The 14,073-nt window shown below is 46.4% G+C and overlaps 1 protein-coding gene across 1 annotated transcript in view; it reads left to right on the forward strand.

Annotated features, from left to right (window-relative positions):
- The window catches only part of KCTD1 (potassium channel tetramerization domain containing 1), a 92,210-nt gene extending 78,222 nt beyond the window's left edge, over window positions 1–13,988 (forward strand). Inside the window, 2 exon segments of the mRNA XM_017859968.1 lie at window positions 9,679–9,984; window positions 13,691–13,988. Of these exon segments, the coding sequence (XP_017715457.1) occupies window positions 9,679–9,984; window positions 13,691–13,849 (465 nt within the window). The 3' untranslated portion in view covers window positions 13,850–13,988.
- Window positions 13,989–14,073: the final 85 nt, after the last annotated feature.

The raw sequence follows: 14,073 nt of genomic DNA on the forward strand, positions 1-14,073 counted from the left end.
GCAAGGGAGAGAGGTTGAAATGGCTGTTGGGGAAGCTAGCCAGCAGCATCTGTCCCACACGCTCAGCACCTGCCACATATTAAGCATGTAAATATTTGTGGTGTGAGTAAATGAATGCATGGATGGGTAAATAGATGAGTGGAGTGAGATTCACATTCAAACTAGACTCTGGCTCCCACCAGTTCATCTGAAACCTGCTGATCTATTTCCTGATGTTTGGACTCTGGATATTTTGTGTATGTATCTTCACTTCCTTGCTGCATTTTTTTTTTTTTTTTTTTTTTGAGACGGAGTCTTGCTCTGTCGCCCGGGCTGGAGTGCAGTGGCCGGATCTCAGCTCACTGCAAGCTCCGCCTCCCAGGTTTACGCCATTCTCCTGCCTCAGCCTGCCGAGTAGCTGGGACTACAGGCGCCCGCCACCTCGCCCAGCTAGTTTTTTGTATTTTTTAGTAGAGACGGGGTTTCACCGTGTTAGCCAGGATGGTCTCGATCTCCTGACCTCGTGATCCGCCCGTCTCGGCCTCCCAAAGTGCTGGGATTACAGGCTTGAGCCACCGCGCCCGGCCCTTGCTGCATTTTTTAAAGTTCTTGCAGGCAAGGACTTTTTTTTTTCTTTTCTTTTTTTTTTTTTTGAGGTGGTCAGTGTTGCAATCTTGGCTCACTGCATCCTCTGCCTCCCAGGTTCAAGCAATTCTCCAGGCAGGGACATTTTTATGTTTTTCCAGAGGACATTGTGTGTTGGGCACATAATCAATGCTTAGTATTAATTCACTAAAATACAGCAAAACAGGGTTAAAAGAGATGCAGGAAGCTGCGATCTAAATATGAGTAGGCAATGCACTTCTTTTCAAAGTTATATAGGACTAGGAAAATACAAAACATGTATATAATATCATCATTGTGTGCTGTTTATCAGAATAATATTAATTTATAATTCCCATTATTAAAAAGGATGCAGGCTGCAGGGAATCACAAACGAATATATTGGGAATTACAGTTAGAAATGATAATAGCCATTCATTTTTAGTTGCAGTATGTTCCAGAAACTGAGCCAGGTATTTTAGGCATGTACTTTGGCTTAACCCTCAGCACATAAACCTACATAGCAGGCATTATTTTTCCTCCAAGAGCATTCAGGTTAGATGCTGGGGAGGGAAAAACTTCCAGACGCAGTTCAACTGTGGCCGGTTTCCTTAAGGACTCACCCACCCACCTGCCGAGGACTGGCACAGCTGCTTCTCTGCACCTTTTGCGTGCTTCCTGAGGATTCCAGAGCCTTTAAAGACCTGCTATTTATCAATCCTAAGTACCAAACACACCCTTTAATTGGCTAAGGATTTAGCTGTAACCCACGCTTGAGGAAAAACAAACAAAAGCATGTCAAATGAAACTCACGTATCCCAGGGCCTTAAAACATTTCCCACAGAACCTCTGGGTGACAGGCTGTAAATTACAGTACAGGGTGTTCTGGAACCTGGGAGGGGCAGCGGAAGCTGAAGGGGTCCTTCCGCTCTGGTGGCTGGGGATGGAATTGCATCAGCAGGAGCAGTGCAGTTTACAGGAGTCACAAATACAGGTACACAGAGGAACTTTGAGTCTGCGCGTCCCGAACAGTACTATTGGTGCTGTCTTCCTCGTCAGAGTTTTCTCTTTTACCTGGGAGGGACGTGGTTTTTGGGGTCTTTTGGTTTCTTTGAGGTCTTGCTCTGTCGCCCAGGCTGGAGTGCAGTGGCACGATCCCGGCTCACTGCAACCTCTGCCTCCTGGGTTCAAGCAGTTCTCTTTCCTCAGCCTCCCAAGTAGCTGGAACTACAGGCATGTGCCACCACGCCCGGCTAATTTTTACATTTTTAATACAGATGGGGTTTCGCCATTTGGCCAGGCTGGCCTCAAACTCCTGACCTCAAGAGTCTCACTCTGTCACCCAGGCTAGGTTGTAATAGCACGATCTCGGCTCACTGCAACCTCCACCTCCTGGGTTCAAGTGATTCTCCTGTCTCAGCCTCCCAAGTAGCTGGGATTACAGGCACCCACCACCATGCCCAGCTAACTTTTGTATTTTTAGTAGAGATGGGGTTTCACCATGTCGATAGGCTGATCTTGAACTTCTGACCTCAGGTGATCCACCCACCTCAGCCTCCCAAAGTGCTGGGATAACAGGCATGAGCCATTGTGCCCAGCCTTGAAAAAAAATTTTTGAGACAGGGTCTTGCACTGTCACCCAGGCTGGAATGCAGTGGTGCAATCATAGCTCATAGCTCACTGCAGTCTCAGCCTCCCAGGCTCAAGCAGTCCTCCCCACTCAGTGCCCCCGAAATAGCTGGGGCTGCAGGCTTGCACCACCACACTCAGCTAAGTTTTCATTTTTTGTAGAGACAGAGTCTCACTATGCTGCTGTCGTTTGATCTCAAACTCCTGGGCTCAAGCAATCCTCCTGCCTCAGCCTCCCAAAGTGCTGGGATTACAGGTGTGAGCCACCACCACATCCAACCTCTATTGTTTATTTTTAATAACGTTTTAATATTATAGAAGAAGTACATGTACATTGTAGAAAATTTAAAAATATAAACAAACCAAAAGAAAAAAAAAAAAACTATACCATATGTTCCCACCACTCAGCTTGCCAATGGTAAAACATTAGTGAGTAGCCTTCTGGATCTTTTCCTGTGCTTATTTTGGACAATAACCTTTACCTTTCCATTTTCAAAAAAAAAAAAAAAAAGAAAAAAAAAACAATTATTTCCTCTAATTCCACAACTATATTCAAGTTTCCCTGCTTGACCCCACAATGCCTTTTACAACTTGCTGGAGACTGGGCCTTGTCATGTGTAATTTAGCTCATGAATCTATCCCCTAATTTCCTGTAAACTGGAAGTCATCTCTAAAGACATGATGGGTTTAAGTTAGATATGTTGGGGAGAATACATCACAGTGATGCTGTTTGCTTCATATTACATCACAGTAGCAACGGCATGTGGTTGAGCCACCATTAATGATGCTAGGAATGAACTGATCATTGGATCAAGGTGAGTTGCATGCTCCTTAGGCTGCAATAAAAACGATCTCTGTCAAGCTCAGAGTAACATTTGGGGCCAAACAATTCTTTGTGATGGGGGCTGTCCTGTGTAATGTAGGGTTTTCAGCAGCATCCCTCCCTACCCATCAAATTCCACTAGCACCCGCTTCTTGGTTGCAACAACCAAGAGTGTCTCCAGACCTTGCTAAATGCCCTCTAGTGTCAAAATTACTCCTGCTCGAGAACCAGTCGCCAGCTTAAGGAAAAGTTAAAGGGAGTATTGACAGGAAGCGCTTACTAGTTTATCTCATAGAATTAGTGGAAGCTTTCTCTCAGGGGTGGAAACACCAGGACCGCCCTGAGGACTTCAATTGCAGGAGCTGCCATTAACACGTGCCAGTCTCAGCAAGCCCAGGGCCTCTATTCCCTCCCTTGGTCCTACAGAGACACCATCTGATTGGCTCAGCTTGGCTCCGATGCCTGCCCTTTAGCCAATGTGGCAACACACACATTGCTTCTAGGTCCTCATTCCTGTGGGTAGAACTTTCTCGGAGAAGGCAGAGTGGCAACCTGGGTAGGCCCCCACTCACTGGAGTTTCTTCACCGGTACTTGCGGGAGTGCCCACTCAGGACATGCCCCAGACCATGGCCTCAGCTGCCGCCACCAAGGCTGTATCTGTGGTCTCTTGACTGGCGCTGTCTAGTACTGCCCATGCCCTCTTTTCTCCTCCCAAGGATATTTTCCCGGAGGCAGGACTGGGAGGATGGAAGAGCAGCCAGCCCCAGCCCCAGCACCATCTCTGATGGTGTCTCTGGTCCCCACCCTCAGCACGCTCTAGACATCAGGCCTAGCTCCTGTAGTGTGGCGTCCTCGTGACTTACCAAGCCAGGGTGTTGTTTCAGAATGCTGATGGGCCTGCCTCCCGTCCCGCCATCAGCATCCTGGCACGGTCACCTGTGTGTGCTTCTGTCTGTAAGATGGGGAGTGGAGACAGTGGCAGGGCATAGATGGGACACTGCTGCTGCTTCCATTTCTTTCAGTAGCCATCAAGACTAATCCTAGTCTGGGTATCCTTGACCCAGGAAACAAGAGTAGTCAGGAGAAGCTGGGAGTCAGTGCCCCTGGATGGGGAGGGGACCGAGCGCCTGGTGAGAAGTATCCAGGAGTGGCAGGAGAAAAGGGGCACGTGGGCCAGTCCCTCCAGGCTTTGAAGAAAAGAAAGAATGGGCCAGGCACGGTGGCTCACGCCTGTAATCCCAGCATTATGGGAGGCTGAGGTGAGCAGATCACCTGAGGTCAGGAGTTCAAGACCAGCCTGGCCAACATGGCAAAACCCCGTCTCTACTAAAAATACAAAAATTAGCCGGGCCTCGTGGCAGGTGCCTGCAATCCCAGCTACTCTGGAGGCTGAGGCAGGAGAATGTCTTGAACCTGGGAGGCAGAGGTTGCAGTGAGCCGAGATCATGCCATTGCACTCCAGCCTGGGCAACGAGAGAGAAACTCCATTAAAAAAAGAAAGAAAGAAAGAAAGAAATTATTCCAGCCCAAAGGAGTATTTCAAGCCAGGGCAATTAAAAGCTTTAGTACCCCAAACACTGAAAAAACTGCAGTAGCCACTCCCCCAACCTCCCGTCCCGGACAAGAAAAACAAAATCTTTACAACCAAAGGAAAGTAAGTGCTGCAGAGATCTGTCTTTTCTTGTGATGACCACTACTTGGATGCTGTTTTGGAAATGGAAAAGGTAAAATCCTCTCATTTTCTTGGCATCCCTGCTTTGTTGGTGGTACCCCTGATACATAGGTGCCCTGCCTGCTAGGGAACCACCCACTGCTGAGGGTCCCAAGAGCAGGATCCCACTGCCCTGAGCCTGGGGATGAGGAGAGCTAGAGCTCCTGGGAGGTATTAGAGACATTCCCCAGAGAAAAATCCTTTTTGTGCTCACGGTGCCTTCCATGGCATCTGGCACCCACACAGTTTTAAAATGAAATAGGCATAACAGTTGAGTTGCCTTTTGAGTGTAAGGACCTGTCAGCTACTGACTAAAACCTCAGGTACATTCAGAAAATAAGCCTTTGAACTGTTTCGCGGAACCATGGACTGTGAGGGGAAGTTTGCCCCAGTCCTCAGAACCTGTGAATACGATGCTTGACATGGCAAAGAGGACTTTGCAGATGTGATTAAGTTAAGGGTCCTGAGATGCGGGGATTAGCCTGGATAATCCAGGTGGGCTCTGTATAATCACAGGGGTCCTTATTTGAGGGAGGCAGGAGGGCCGGGGTTAGAGAAGATGGGATGAGGGAAGTGATGTGCTTGCTGGCCATGGGCCAAGGAATTCTCGCAGCCTCTGGATGCTGGAAAAGATGAGGAAGTGGATTTGTCCCCACAGCCTCCAGAAGGAAGGTATCCCCGCTGGCACCATGACTTCAGCCCAGTGAGATCCATTTCCGACTTCTGACCTGGAGAACTGTAAGGGAATCAATTTGTGTTGTTTTAAGCCACCAAAGTTGTGGTAATTTCTCACAGCAGCAGTAGGAACGTGTTACACTGAATATATCGTTTTCTTCCCTCTAGGGAGGATGTTTTCTGAATTCCAATTATTTAATCAAGACAGAAGTTTCAAAACCTGGCCTGTTTGCATTTGGAAGTCCACCACCCATGTCTGTTTTCTGGTCCCACGTACCTGTCCTCAGGATCTTAGGGAAGCTCATATGTAAAATTATTGTAAATCTTAAATTATTTAAAAATATGTATTCAGGCCGGGCGTGGTGGCTCATGTCTGTAATCCCAGCATTTCGGGAGGCCAAGGCAGGCGGATCACCTGAGGTCAGAAGTTTGAGACCAGACTGGCCAACATGGCGAAACCCCGTCTCTACCAAAAATACAAAAACTTAGCCAGGCGTAGTGGCAGGCGCCTGTAATCCCACCTATTCGGAAGGCTGAGGATGGAGAATCGCTTGAACCCAGGAGGCAGAGGTTGCAGAGAGCCGAGATCATGCCACTGTACTCCAGCCTGGACGACAAGAGCGAAACGCCATCTCAAAAAAAAAAAAAAAAAAAGAAAAAAAGAAAAAAAGAAAATGGTATTCTAAGATTTTGAAATGATTTAAACATGATAATAGGTCTGTGAGTAACTGGTTTCCCTTTAACTGTATATGGGGCTAAGCAAGAAATATGGATGGTGCTTTTTTTTTTTTTGATGGGTCTTTCTTGGTCTCCTAGGCTGGAGTGCAGTGATGCAAACATAGCTTACTGCAGCCTCAACTTCGCTGGGACCACAGGCCCAGGCCACCACACCCAGCTGACATTTTCACTTTTTGTAGAAATGGGGTCTCTCTTTGTTGCCCAGGCTGGTCTGGAACTCCTGGCCTCAAGTAATCCTCCTGCCTCCGCCTTCCAAAGTGCTGGAATTACAGTTGTGAGCACTGTGCCTGGCCAGATGGTGCTTTCTTAATCAGAGAAGATAAAATGGATATAAGACCAGGGCAGAAAAGTGACAGCATCTAGCACACTCTTGAGTTGCTTTGCTGAAAGCTCATTGCTCAGAAGGGAGGAAAAGTGGATGTTGTGAATTCATTTCCTTCAGAGAAACAGGTGCTGAACCTGCTGCTGCCACATAAACCCCTGCCTATTTCCACCAAGAACCTTGGAAACAGGAGACCAGTCATCTCAAGTTTATAAAAGCCCCAGAAAGGACATTGCCAGATTAGAACAAAGGCTTAAGGAAAGATTTTGGAAGATTCAGAGGCCTGAAGGAAATAAGCACAAGGCCAGAGAACCTAACAAAAACACACTAAACTTTAAAAAGCATGGTACTTAGAGAGTAAAGTTAAATGATCCCGTTTAAGGAAGGAAAGGAGGTTTCTAAAGACAGCAGCCAGCGGGACTGACTGTTTTGCAGGTTCATTTCTGATGAGCTGAAACTGTACGCAGGTGTTAGGCAGGATAGAAAGACAGATACCAAGGAGCCTGCCAAGAAAATGAATGGCCAGCGTGCACTGCACCGTGTGCAGAAAATGGTAACGCAGCAAGAAGGACCATTTCAATTCTCCAGCCGGCCAGTGCTTAGAGGCAAGGCAGCATGGTGAGCGGCCGCCAGAGAGAAGCATGAGCACTCGGCAGTTCTCTGTCATCTGCTCCCCATGGCGCAGCAGTGACTCTACTCTGGAGACCAGATAGAACAACATAGTAAAGGAAAAAATGGAGCCAGGATGGTCAAGAGAGAATAAAAGAACACCTGGTGGCTTAAAGCAGTTCAAGGCTAGGCCCATGAGACTATAGGCCAGGGGCAACACGATTTTCATAGGAGCGCTTCTGAACTCTCGCTTTAATAAACCCTAGCAGGATCCCAGAGTGGTCACTGAGCAGGGCCAAAATCTGAAAAGGGCCAGTGTTTCTTGACTTTTCCAAGAGTAGGTAACAAGGAATTGGAGCGACATTATGTTGCGAGCCTCACTGCCCATCCAGGGCCAGACCTCAGAGTGGGTTATTAAACAAGTGGCTTGTGAACCTAGAGGGAAGAAAAGATGGTGAGGACTCAGGGTCAGCGTGGGGAGGACTTCTAACCCCAAGTCCTGTTAGCTTCATTCACTTCATTCACTTTGGACACATTGGGAGATCAGGGCTTTGTCCGCCACCACGCCCAGCTAATTTTTGTATTTTTAGTAGAGATGGGGTTTCGTCATGTTGGCCAGGCTGGTCTCAGACTCCTGACCTCAGGTAATCCACCCGCCTTGGCCTCCCAAAGTGCTGGGATTACAGGCGTGAACCACCGCGCCCAGCCCATAAGTGATATTTTCACTGGAGTCTAGATCCTTCCTCGTGCTAAATTTTGTAATTAAATCTCACAAGAAAATAAAAAGCAATAGCATAAGTTCTCACTTCTCCTTCTTGTGTAACTCTCATTGCTGTTTTAAAATCTTGAGAGCTGTCATCTTGGTAACTAAGTATTTAGGTCAGTATCTTAGAGTTGGTGTGATGCCAAGATGACAAAGCCCTGGAGTGGGGATCCCAGGTGGAACCAGGAGGAACCTGCAGTGGCTTCCCCACTCCTACCCCTCAGGCTGGGCTAGGGGCCCTGGTTCTGCCCTGTCTTAAGAGTGGCCACACTTCAGCCTAGTTTTCAACTCCTTAAAGCAAAACAGTATCTCCTCTGGGTCAGGAGGCTAAGCAGGTAGAAACATGTGCAAGGAAGATTTTCAGAGCAATGGGCTCCTTTCCTGCAAGGAACCAAGACTCCTGTGGTAAGGGGGTTGCCAGGAAAAGGACAGAATAAAGCAGCAGCCCACTCCACTGAGATGAGTGTCATCATCAGCATCTTCTACTGGGTCCGAGTTTCTTTATATGGAAAGTGGATTACCCACCTCAAGGCCGCCAAGTACTCTCATCTCTCCATGCTGTTTTCTCTGAAAGTGTTGAATAATGCCCCTACTGCTGCTACTGCTATTGCTTGATTTGCAAGAGAAGAAGCAAAGTGCAAAATAAAAATAATTATCCCATGGTCATCTTCTGCTTCTCATGCTCTAACCCATCTGGACATCTGGACCACATGTTTACAACACTGGCTGTAGTGCAAGCACCGGGCATCCCCTGCCAGTTCTTGCCCATGGACGGAAGGCACAAATGCCTGTGTCAGCTGATTAAAATGTTCTCAGTCAACGTGTCTAGACAAGTATCCACTTATCTTACACCCAGAAATGATTGTGGCCATAGCTACGTTTAGCCATAACATTGACCTGCTTGTTAACATTGTTCCTGAGTTGCTGCCTCCCCCTCATTCTCTTTTGTCTTCCCATTCAGTGGCTTCTGTGTGTGTTTTAATACCTGTTTTGTTAGATTTCTGTTTCAATTCAATAGATTATTTTAAGGCTGGAGGAAAGGAAACCATGCCAAAAGACCAGGTGTTCATGCTTTCAGAAATGCAGAAATGGACAGGTTTTCTTTATTGCACATCTTGCAGGAGTCGAGGCCTAATGTTGTTTATGTCTCTGACTCTATGATGGCAGCTCCAACAGGTGGCACAGGGCAGTACACTAGCCTTCCAGATCTCCACCAGCCTCCCCCGAACCATCACAGATCAACACCCAAGTTCAAGTAAAAGCCACGTGCCTGCCCTCCAGGTGCCCATCCCCGCCTGTCTCTAGCCTCATATCTCTGTCCCACACACTCCTGTAGCCACCAAAGGTGACCCGGAGCTTCTGATGAAGGGTACCTATTGGCAAGGTTGTGCCTCCCCTTGGTCAATGTATGCGTTCCATCCAAGAGGATAGAAATTGGGTTCTCACCGACACAAACTTGAAATACCCAGAGACACTTTTTCTACTAAAAGAAACAAGGCTTGGGTGAATCTTTTCACATCTCACTTTTCTCATCTGCAAATGGGAATAATAATGGTTCCTAATTCACTGAGCAATGATGAGGGTTACCGGATTTAAATCATGTAAAAAGGCCTGACCAGCCCTAATCTGCTTAGCTCCTTTTATCCTTACTGAATGAATGAATGCAAATTGAGCCTCTACAAACCTGTCGCAAGTGAAAAACGCACATGCAGATTTGATTATTGACATAACAAGAGGTGGAAAAAATCACCTCTTAGATGTGGACATGTTCAGTACTTTGTTTGCAGTTTGCACTGTGAAATACCTTTTTTTTTTTTTTTTCCAGGACTACACTTTGTTATATGAAGAGGCAAAATATTTTCAGCTTCAGCCCATGTTGTTGGAGATGGAAAGATGGAAACAGGACAGAGAAACTGGTCGCTTTTCAAGGCCCTGTGAGTGCCTCGTCGTGCGTGTGGCCCCAGACCTCGGAGAAAGGATCACACTAAGCGGTGACAAATCCTTGATAGAAGAAGTATTTCCAGAAATCGGCGACGTGATGTGTAACTCTGTCAATGCAGGCTGGAATCACGACTCGACCCACGTCATCAGGTTTCCACTAAATGGCTATTGTCACCTCAACTCAGTCCAGGTATAGCATTGTTACACACTGTGTGGCATCAAATGTCACTCTTACCTTTGTCACTTAACCTTGCCCTCACATAGTGCCTTTCCTCCAAAGAGCTGCGAAACTCTCACTCAGTGACACTTCTGTTGGGTAGGTGAATTATCACCCTCTACAGCAGTCATTCCGTAAGTCTTGTGATTATGCCAGGTGCTGGGATGAGCACTGGAGATAAAAAGGAGGGACAGATATAGAACACAACAGCTGGGCACGGTGGCACACGGATGTAGTCCCAGCCACTCCAGAGGCTAAGGCAGGAGGATCACTTGAGCCCAGCAGTTCAGGTTCAGCCTGGGCAACATAGCGAGACAAACGGAGAGTAAGATGGACAGCTCTGTGTTCATAGAACTGCATTATGGGAGTGGAGTGGGAGGCAAACAGTCAAATATATTGCCCAGGAGGTGGTAAGTGGATTTCTGGGGTAGAGTATGCTGGGCATATTGAGGACTATCCGGAAAGCCAGTTTGGCTTGAAGAAAGTGAATCAGGGAGAGAGAGTGCTCAGACAGGAGGGAAGATCAGGGACAGATCATAGAGAGCCTCGTTAGGGGGTGGCAAGTGCCCTAGGATTGTTTATTTTGGCACCTTTTGGTTTGGTTCATTTGTGTATGTGAGCCCAATGGAAATCCATTGGAGGGTTTTGAGCAGAAGGGAGAACTGACAGAACTTGTATTTTAAAGTGAACACTGTGACAGCAGCTAGAGAATAGGAGAAGCGAGGAGACCAGGCAGCAAGCTGTGGTACAAGCAGTTGAGAAGTGTCCAGTTCTGAGTGTCTGGAGGGTAGAGCTAATAAGGTTTTCCGACGGTGGCTGTGGGTTGTGAGACAGAAGCCCAGGATGACTAAGATTTTTGACAGAGGAACTGGGTGAGTGGAACTGCCATTTCCTGAGATGGAGAAGTCTAGGGGAGCAGGAGATATGGGGGTGGAATTCAGAACTCAGAGGCTAACATGTGCTGAGCACCGACTCTCTGCCCTATCCTGGGCCAGGGTCTGAACATGCCTTGTCTTCTTACAACCCTAACAGGTAAGCACTGTTAATCCTCTCTGTCTTTCTGATGAGAAGGCAGAGGCGCACCTGGGTCTCGATTCCAGCTCCGTGTGACACAAAACCGTTTGAAGTCAATGGAGTGAGGGTTCTAGTTTTTTCCCTCTTTTTAACTGGAATGGGCCCATGACTTTGTTCAGTATTTAGTCAGCAGAACCCTTCCCAAAGCACAGAGACTCGAAGCACCCACTCTTCCGTGCTGCCTCTTGAGGATTGTTCCACGACTATTTATAACTCTTTAAATGTATGAACAGATGTCTGAGAACAGAAGAGCAGAAAATTCTGGCAGAAAATGTTCCCTAAGCATGCTAGCGGAAGGCACATGCTCCCAGGCGGCGGGCGGCCGCTGGGTCGCAGGGTTCCGGAGGACGGCATTCGCATTCTCACCTGTGTGGAGAGCGCCCCCTGGAGGTGTGTGGCGCTCCCGCATGACCCTGCACAGCGTTCCTGAGACGGCCTCAGCAGTTTAAGCCTCTTTAAAGCCCAGAAAGCCGGTCCCCTTCCACACAACAGCCTGCCCTGGCTGCCACTGGAGCAGACAGAGGGGCAGAACCATTCAGAGCCAGGACAGGAAGGCCTCGGCCACACCCTGGGGCCAGTGAATAACGATCGTCAATTCATATGCTTGACAGTTTCCCACGTCAGATGTGGAAATTTTCATCTGGATTAACGTGATCGTATGACACAGCCATGACCTACCCTTGCTTCCTGCTCCACTGACCAAGAAATAGTCACCAGCCTGTGGGCACGCAGAGACTCTGGGATAAGGCTTATGACACCCTATACCTCACTAAGTTGTTATATGATCACTCCGTTTAAGGAACTTTGCTGTGAAAGTGTTGTTGTTTCCAAAGTAATGGCTCCATCAGCTGTTTGCATTACATTGAAATAAGCTTTTGACCACATCCAAGGTAACATTGGATCACATTGAATAATTATCACGTGATGCCTATCGAACTCCGAAGAAGAGCTTAGAGCTTTCCTCCTGTTAGCATTTAGTGACCTGAAGACTCAAAGCAAAATGGACATCAGGGCTAGGTTCTCTGCTGTTCACAGCTTCCTCCCTTTGGATTTCCTCTCCTAATCATGGCAAGGAATCTTTGCCAGGGTCTGGTTTGGCCAAGCAAGCTGGGGTGCCTCTTGCTGATAGCTGCATTCCTGCCTCTGCTGCGGAATACCTGGAGGGAGCTGTTCTTCGTCTTTCTATTTACCTGCCACGAAAGCACGTCTTGATTTTGAAATTAGCGATTGTTTTCTTCCTGTCCTTATGCTGACGGGTATCATATACATCGTAAATTTACCTACAGAAATAGAGCACTGCTGGGTAGAATGTTAATTTTGTTCTCATAAGGACTTGTGTGTGTGTTCTTAATTTGCCAGCACTTGAGGTTTTAATTTTTAGAAAACATACTCTCTTGCTTTCCAGTCTCATCTACTAAGCTGTTTTGCAACATAGCAGACTATATTCTATATTGAAGTAGGCAACTAAAAAATAATAATTTTTTTAAAAGTAAGGGTTCACTTTACATTGACTACATTTCACTTCCTTCCAATAAAAGTTTTTTTGAGGTGGGCTTTTTTTTTGTTTTTTATTTATTTATTTATTTTTTAAGTTATGATTGAATCACTTTGCTTTTAAGGTGGTGTGGAAGTAATTTAATTATATTCAGAACTCCGGCAGGAAACATTTGCAAGTCTAATATTTGTTGGATTCCTAAAGAAACAGAATGCTCCAGATCAGTTTCCTGTATTTGTGTCTAAGAGTCACAGGTACTGTTTCCTGCATTTAAGAGTGTCAGACATGTAGTGCCAAACCCGGGGATCTTGCTGGCCTTAGGTATTTGATTTCAAAATTAAGAAACAGATTCTATGGTTTATACTTGTATAAGAAGTTTAGAATATCTTTATTTTTCATACATTTTCTTATATGTAATCATTGTGCTGATTCTTGTCTCCTTGAATGCATGCAGGGCAATACATCTGTTTCAAATGATACAAACTTGAAAATCTGTAGATAATCCTCTAGTGTCTTCAGTAGTCCCTTTGTTCTGCTATTGAAATCACATCAGTCTTCCAGGTTGAAACATATATATTAACTTGGTATTAGGAAACTCGAACAAAGGCGGAGTTGAGAATACAAATGAATCACTGGCTAAGTAAACTCTGCCATCACTGTCCTTTCCAGATTTATTATCTCATAGGATGTATTTTAGTGATAAATGAGCTTTGAAATGTGAACCCTCATTTTTGACAGAGAGGGCAGCATTGTATATACAAAAAAAAACCAGGAGGTTTGAGGCCAAACAGACCTGAGTTGGAAACCCAGTTCCATCACTGACTAGCCATGGACCTCAGTTTTCTCATCTATAAAATGGGCCTAACACCACCGAGTGTTGTAGCTGGTGTGTGTAAAGCAAGCATGTAAAGGCACATTTTAGGCACTGGAGATGCTTGCTTCCTCTCTCCTGCCTGTTAATCCAGAATCTTCCTTTGAGAGGAGCAGCTCACAGGGACATGGGTGCTGGATGAGATGAACCAGAGCTGCACATAATCTCAAACTTTGGGGTCTTTATGTAGCCATAGGATTTACCTCACCCCTAACTGGATGCTTGTCTTGTCCTCGCAGGTCCTTGAGAGGTTGCAGCAAAGAGGATTTGAAATCGTGGGCTCCTGTGGGGGAGGAGTGGACTCGTCCCAGTTCAGCGAATACGTCCTTCGGCGGGAACTAAGGCGGACGCCCCGCGTACCCTCCGTCATCCGGATAAAGCAAGAGCCTCTGGACTAAATGGACATATTTCTTATGCAAAAAGGAAAACACACAAAACCAATAACTCAAACAAACAAAAAAGGGACATTTATGTGCAGTTGGGACAGCAAACCAAGTCCTGGACCTAAAATCGAATAAAAGACACATTTATATCCAATAGAGACCACACCTGTATTCATATGGGAACAATTGGAATAGTGATATCCTCAAGGTGTAAAAAATATATAAATATATATATATAT

This window comes from Rhinopithecus bieti, unplaced genomic scaffold (assembly GCF_001698545.2).
Source record: "Rhinopithecus bieti isolate Rb0 unplaced genomic scaffold, ASM169854v2 scaffold_51907, whole genome shotgun sequence".
In the NCBI taxonomy this organism is placed as follows: domain Eukaryota; kingdom Metazoa; phylum Chordata; class Mammalia; order Primates; family Cercopithecidae; genus Rhinopithecus; species Rhinopithecus bieti.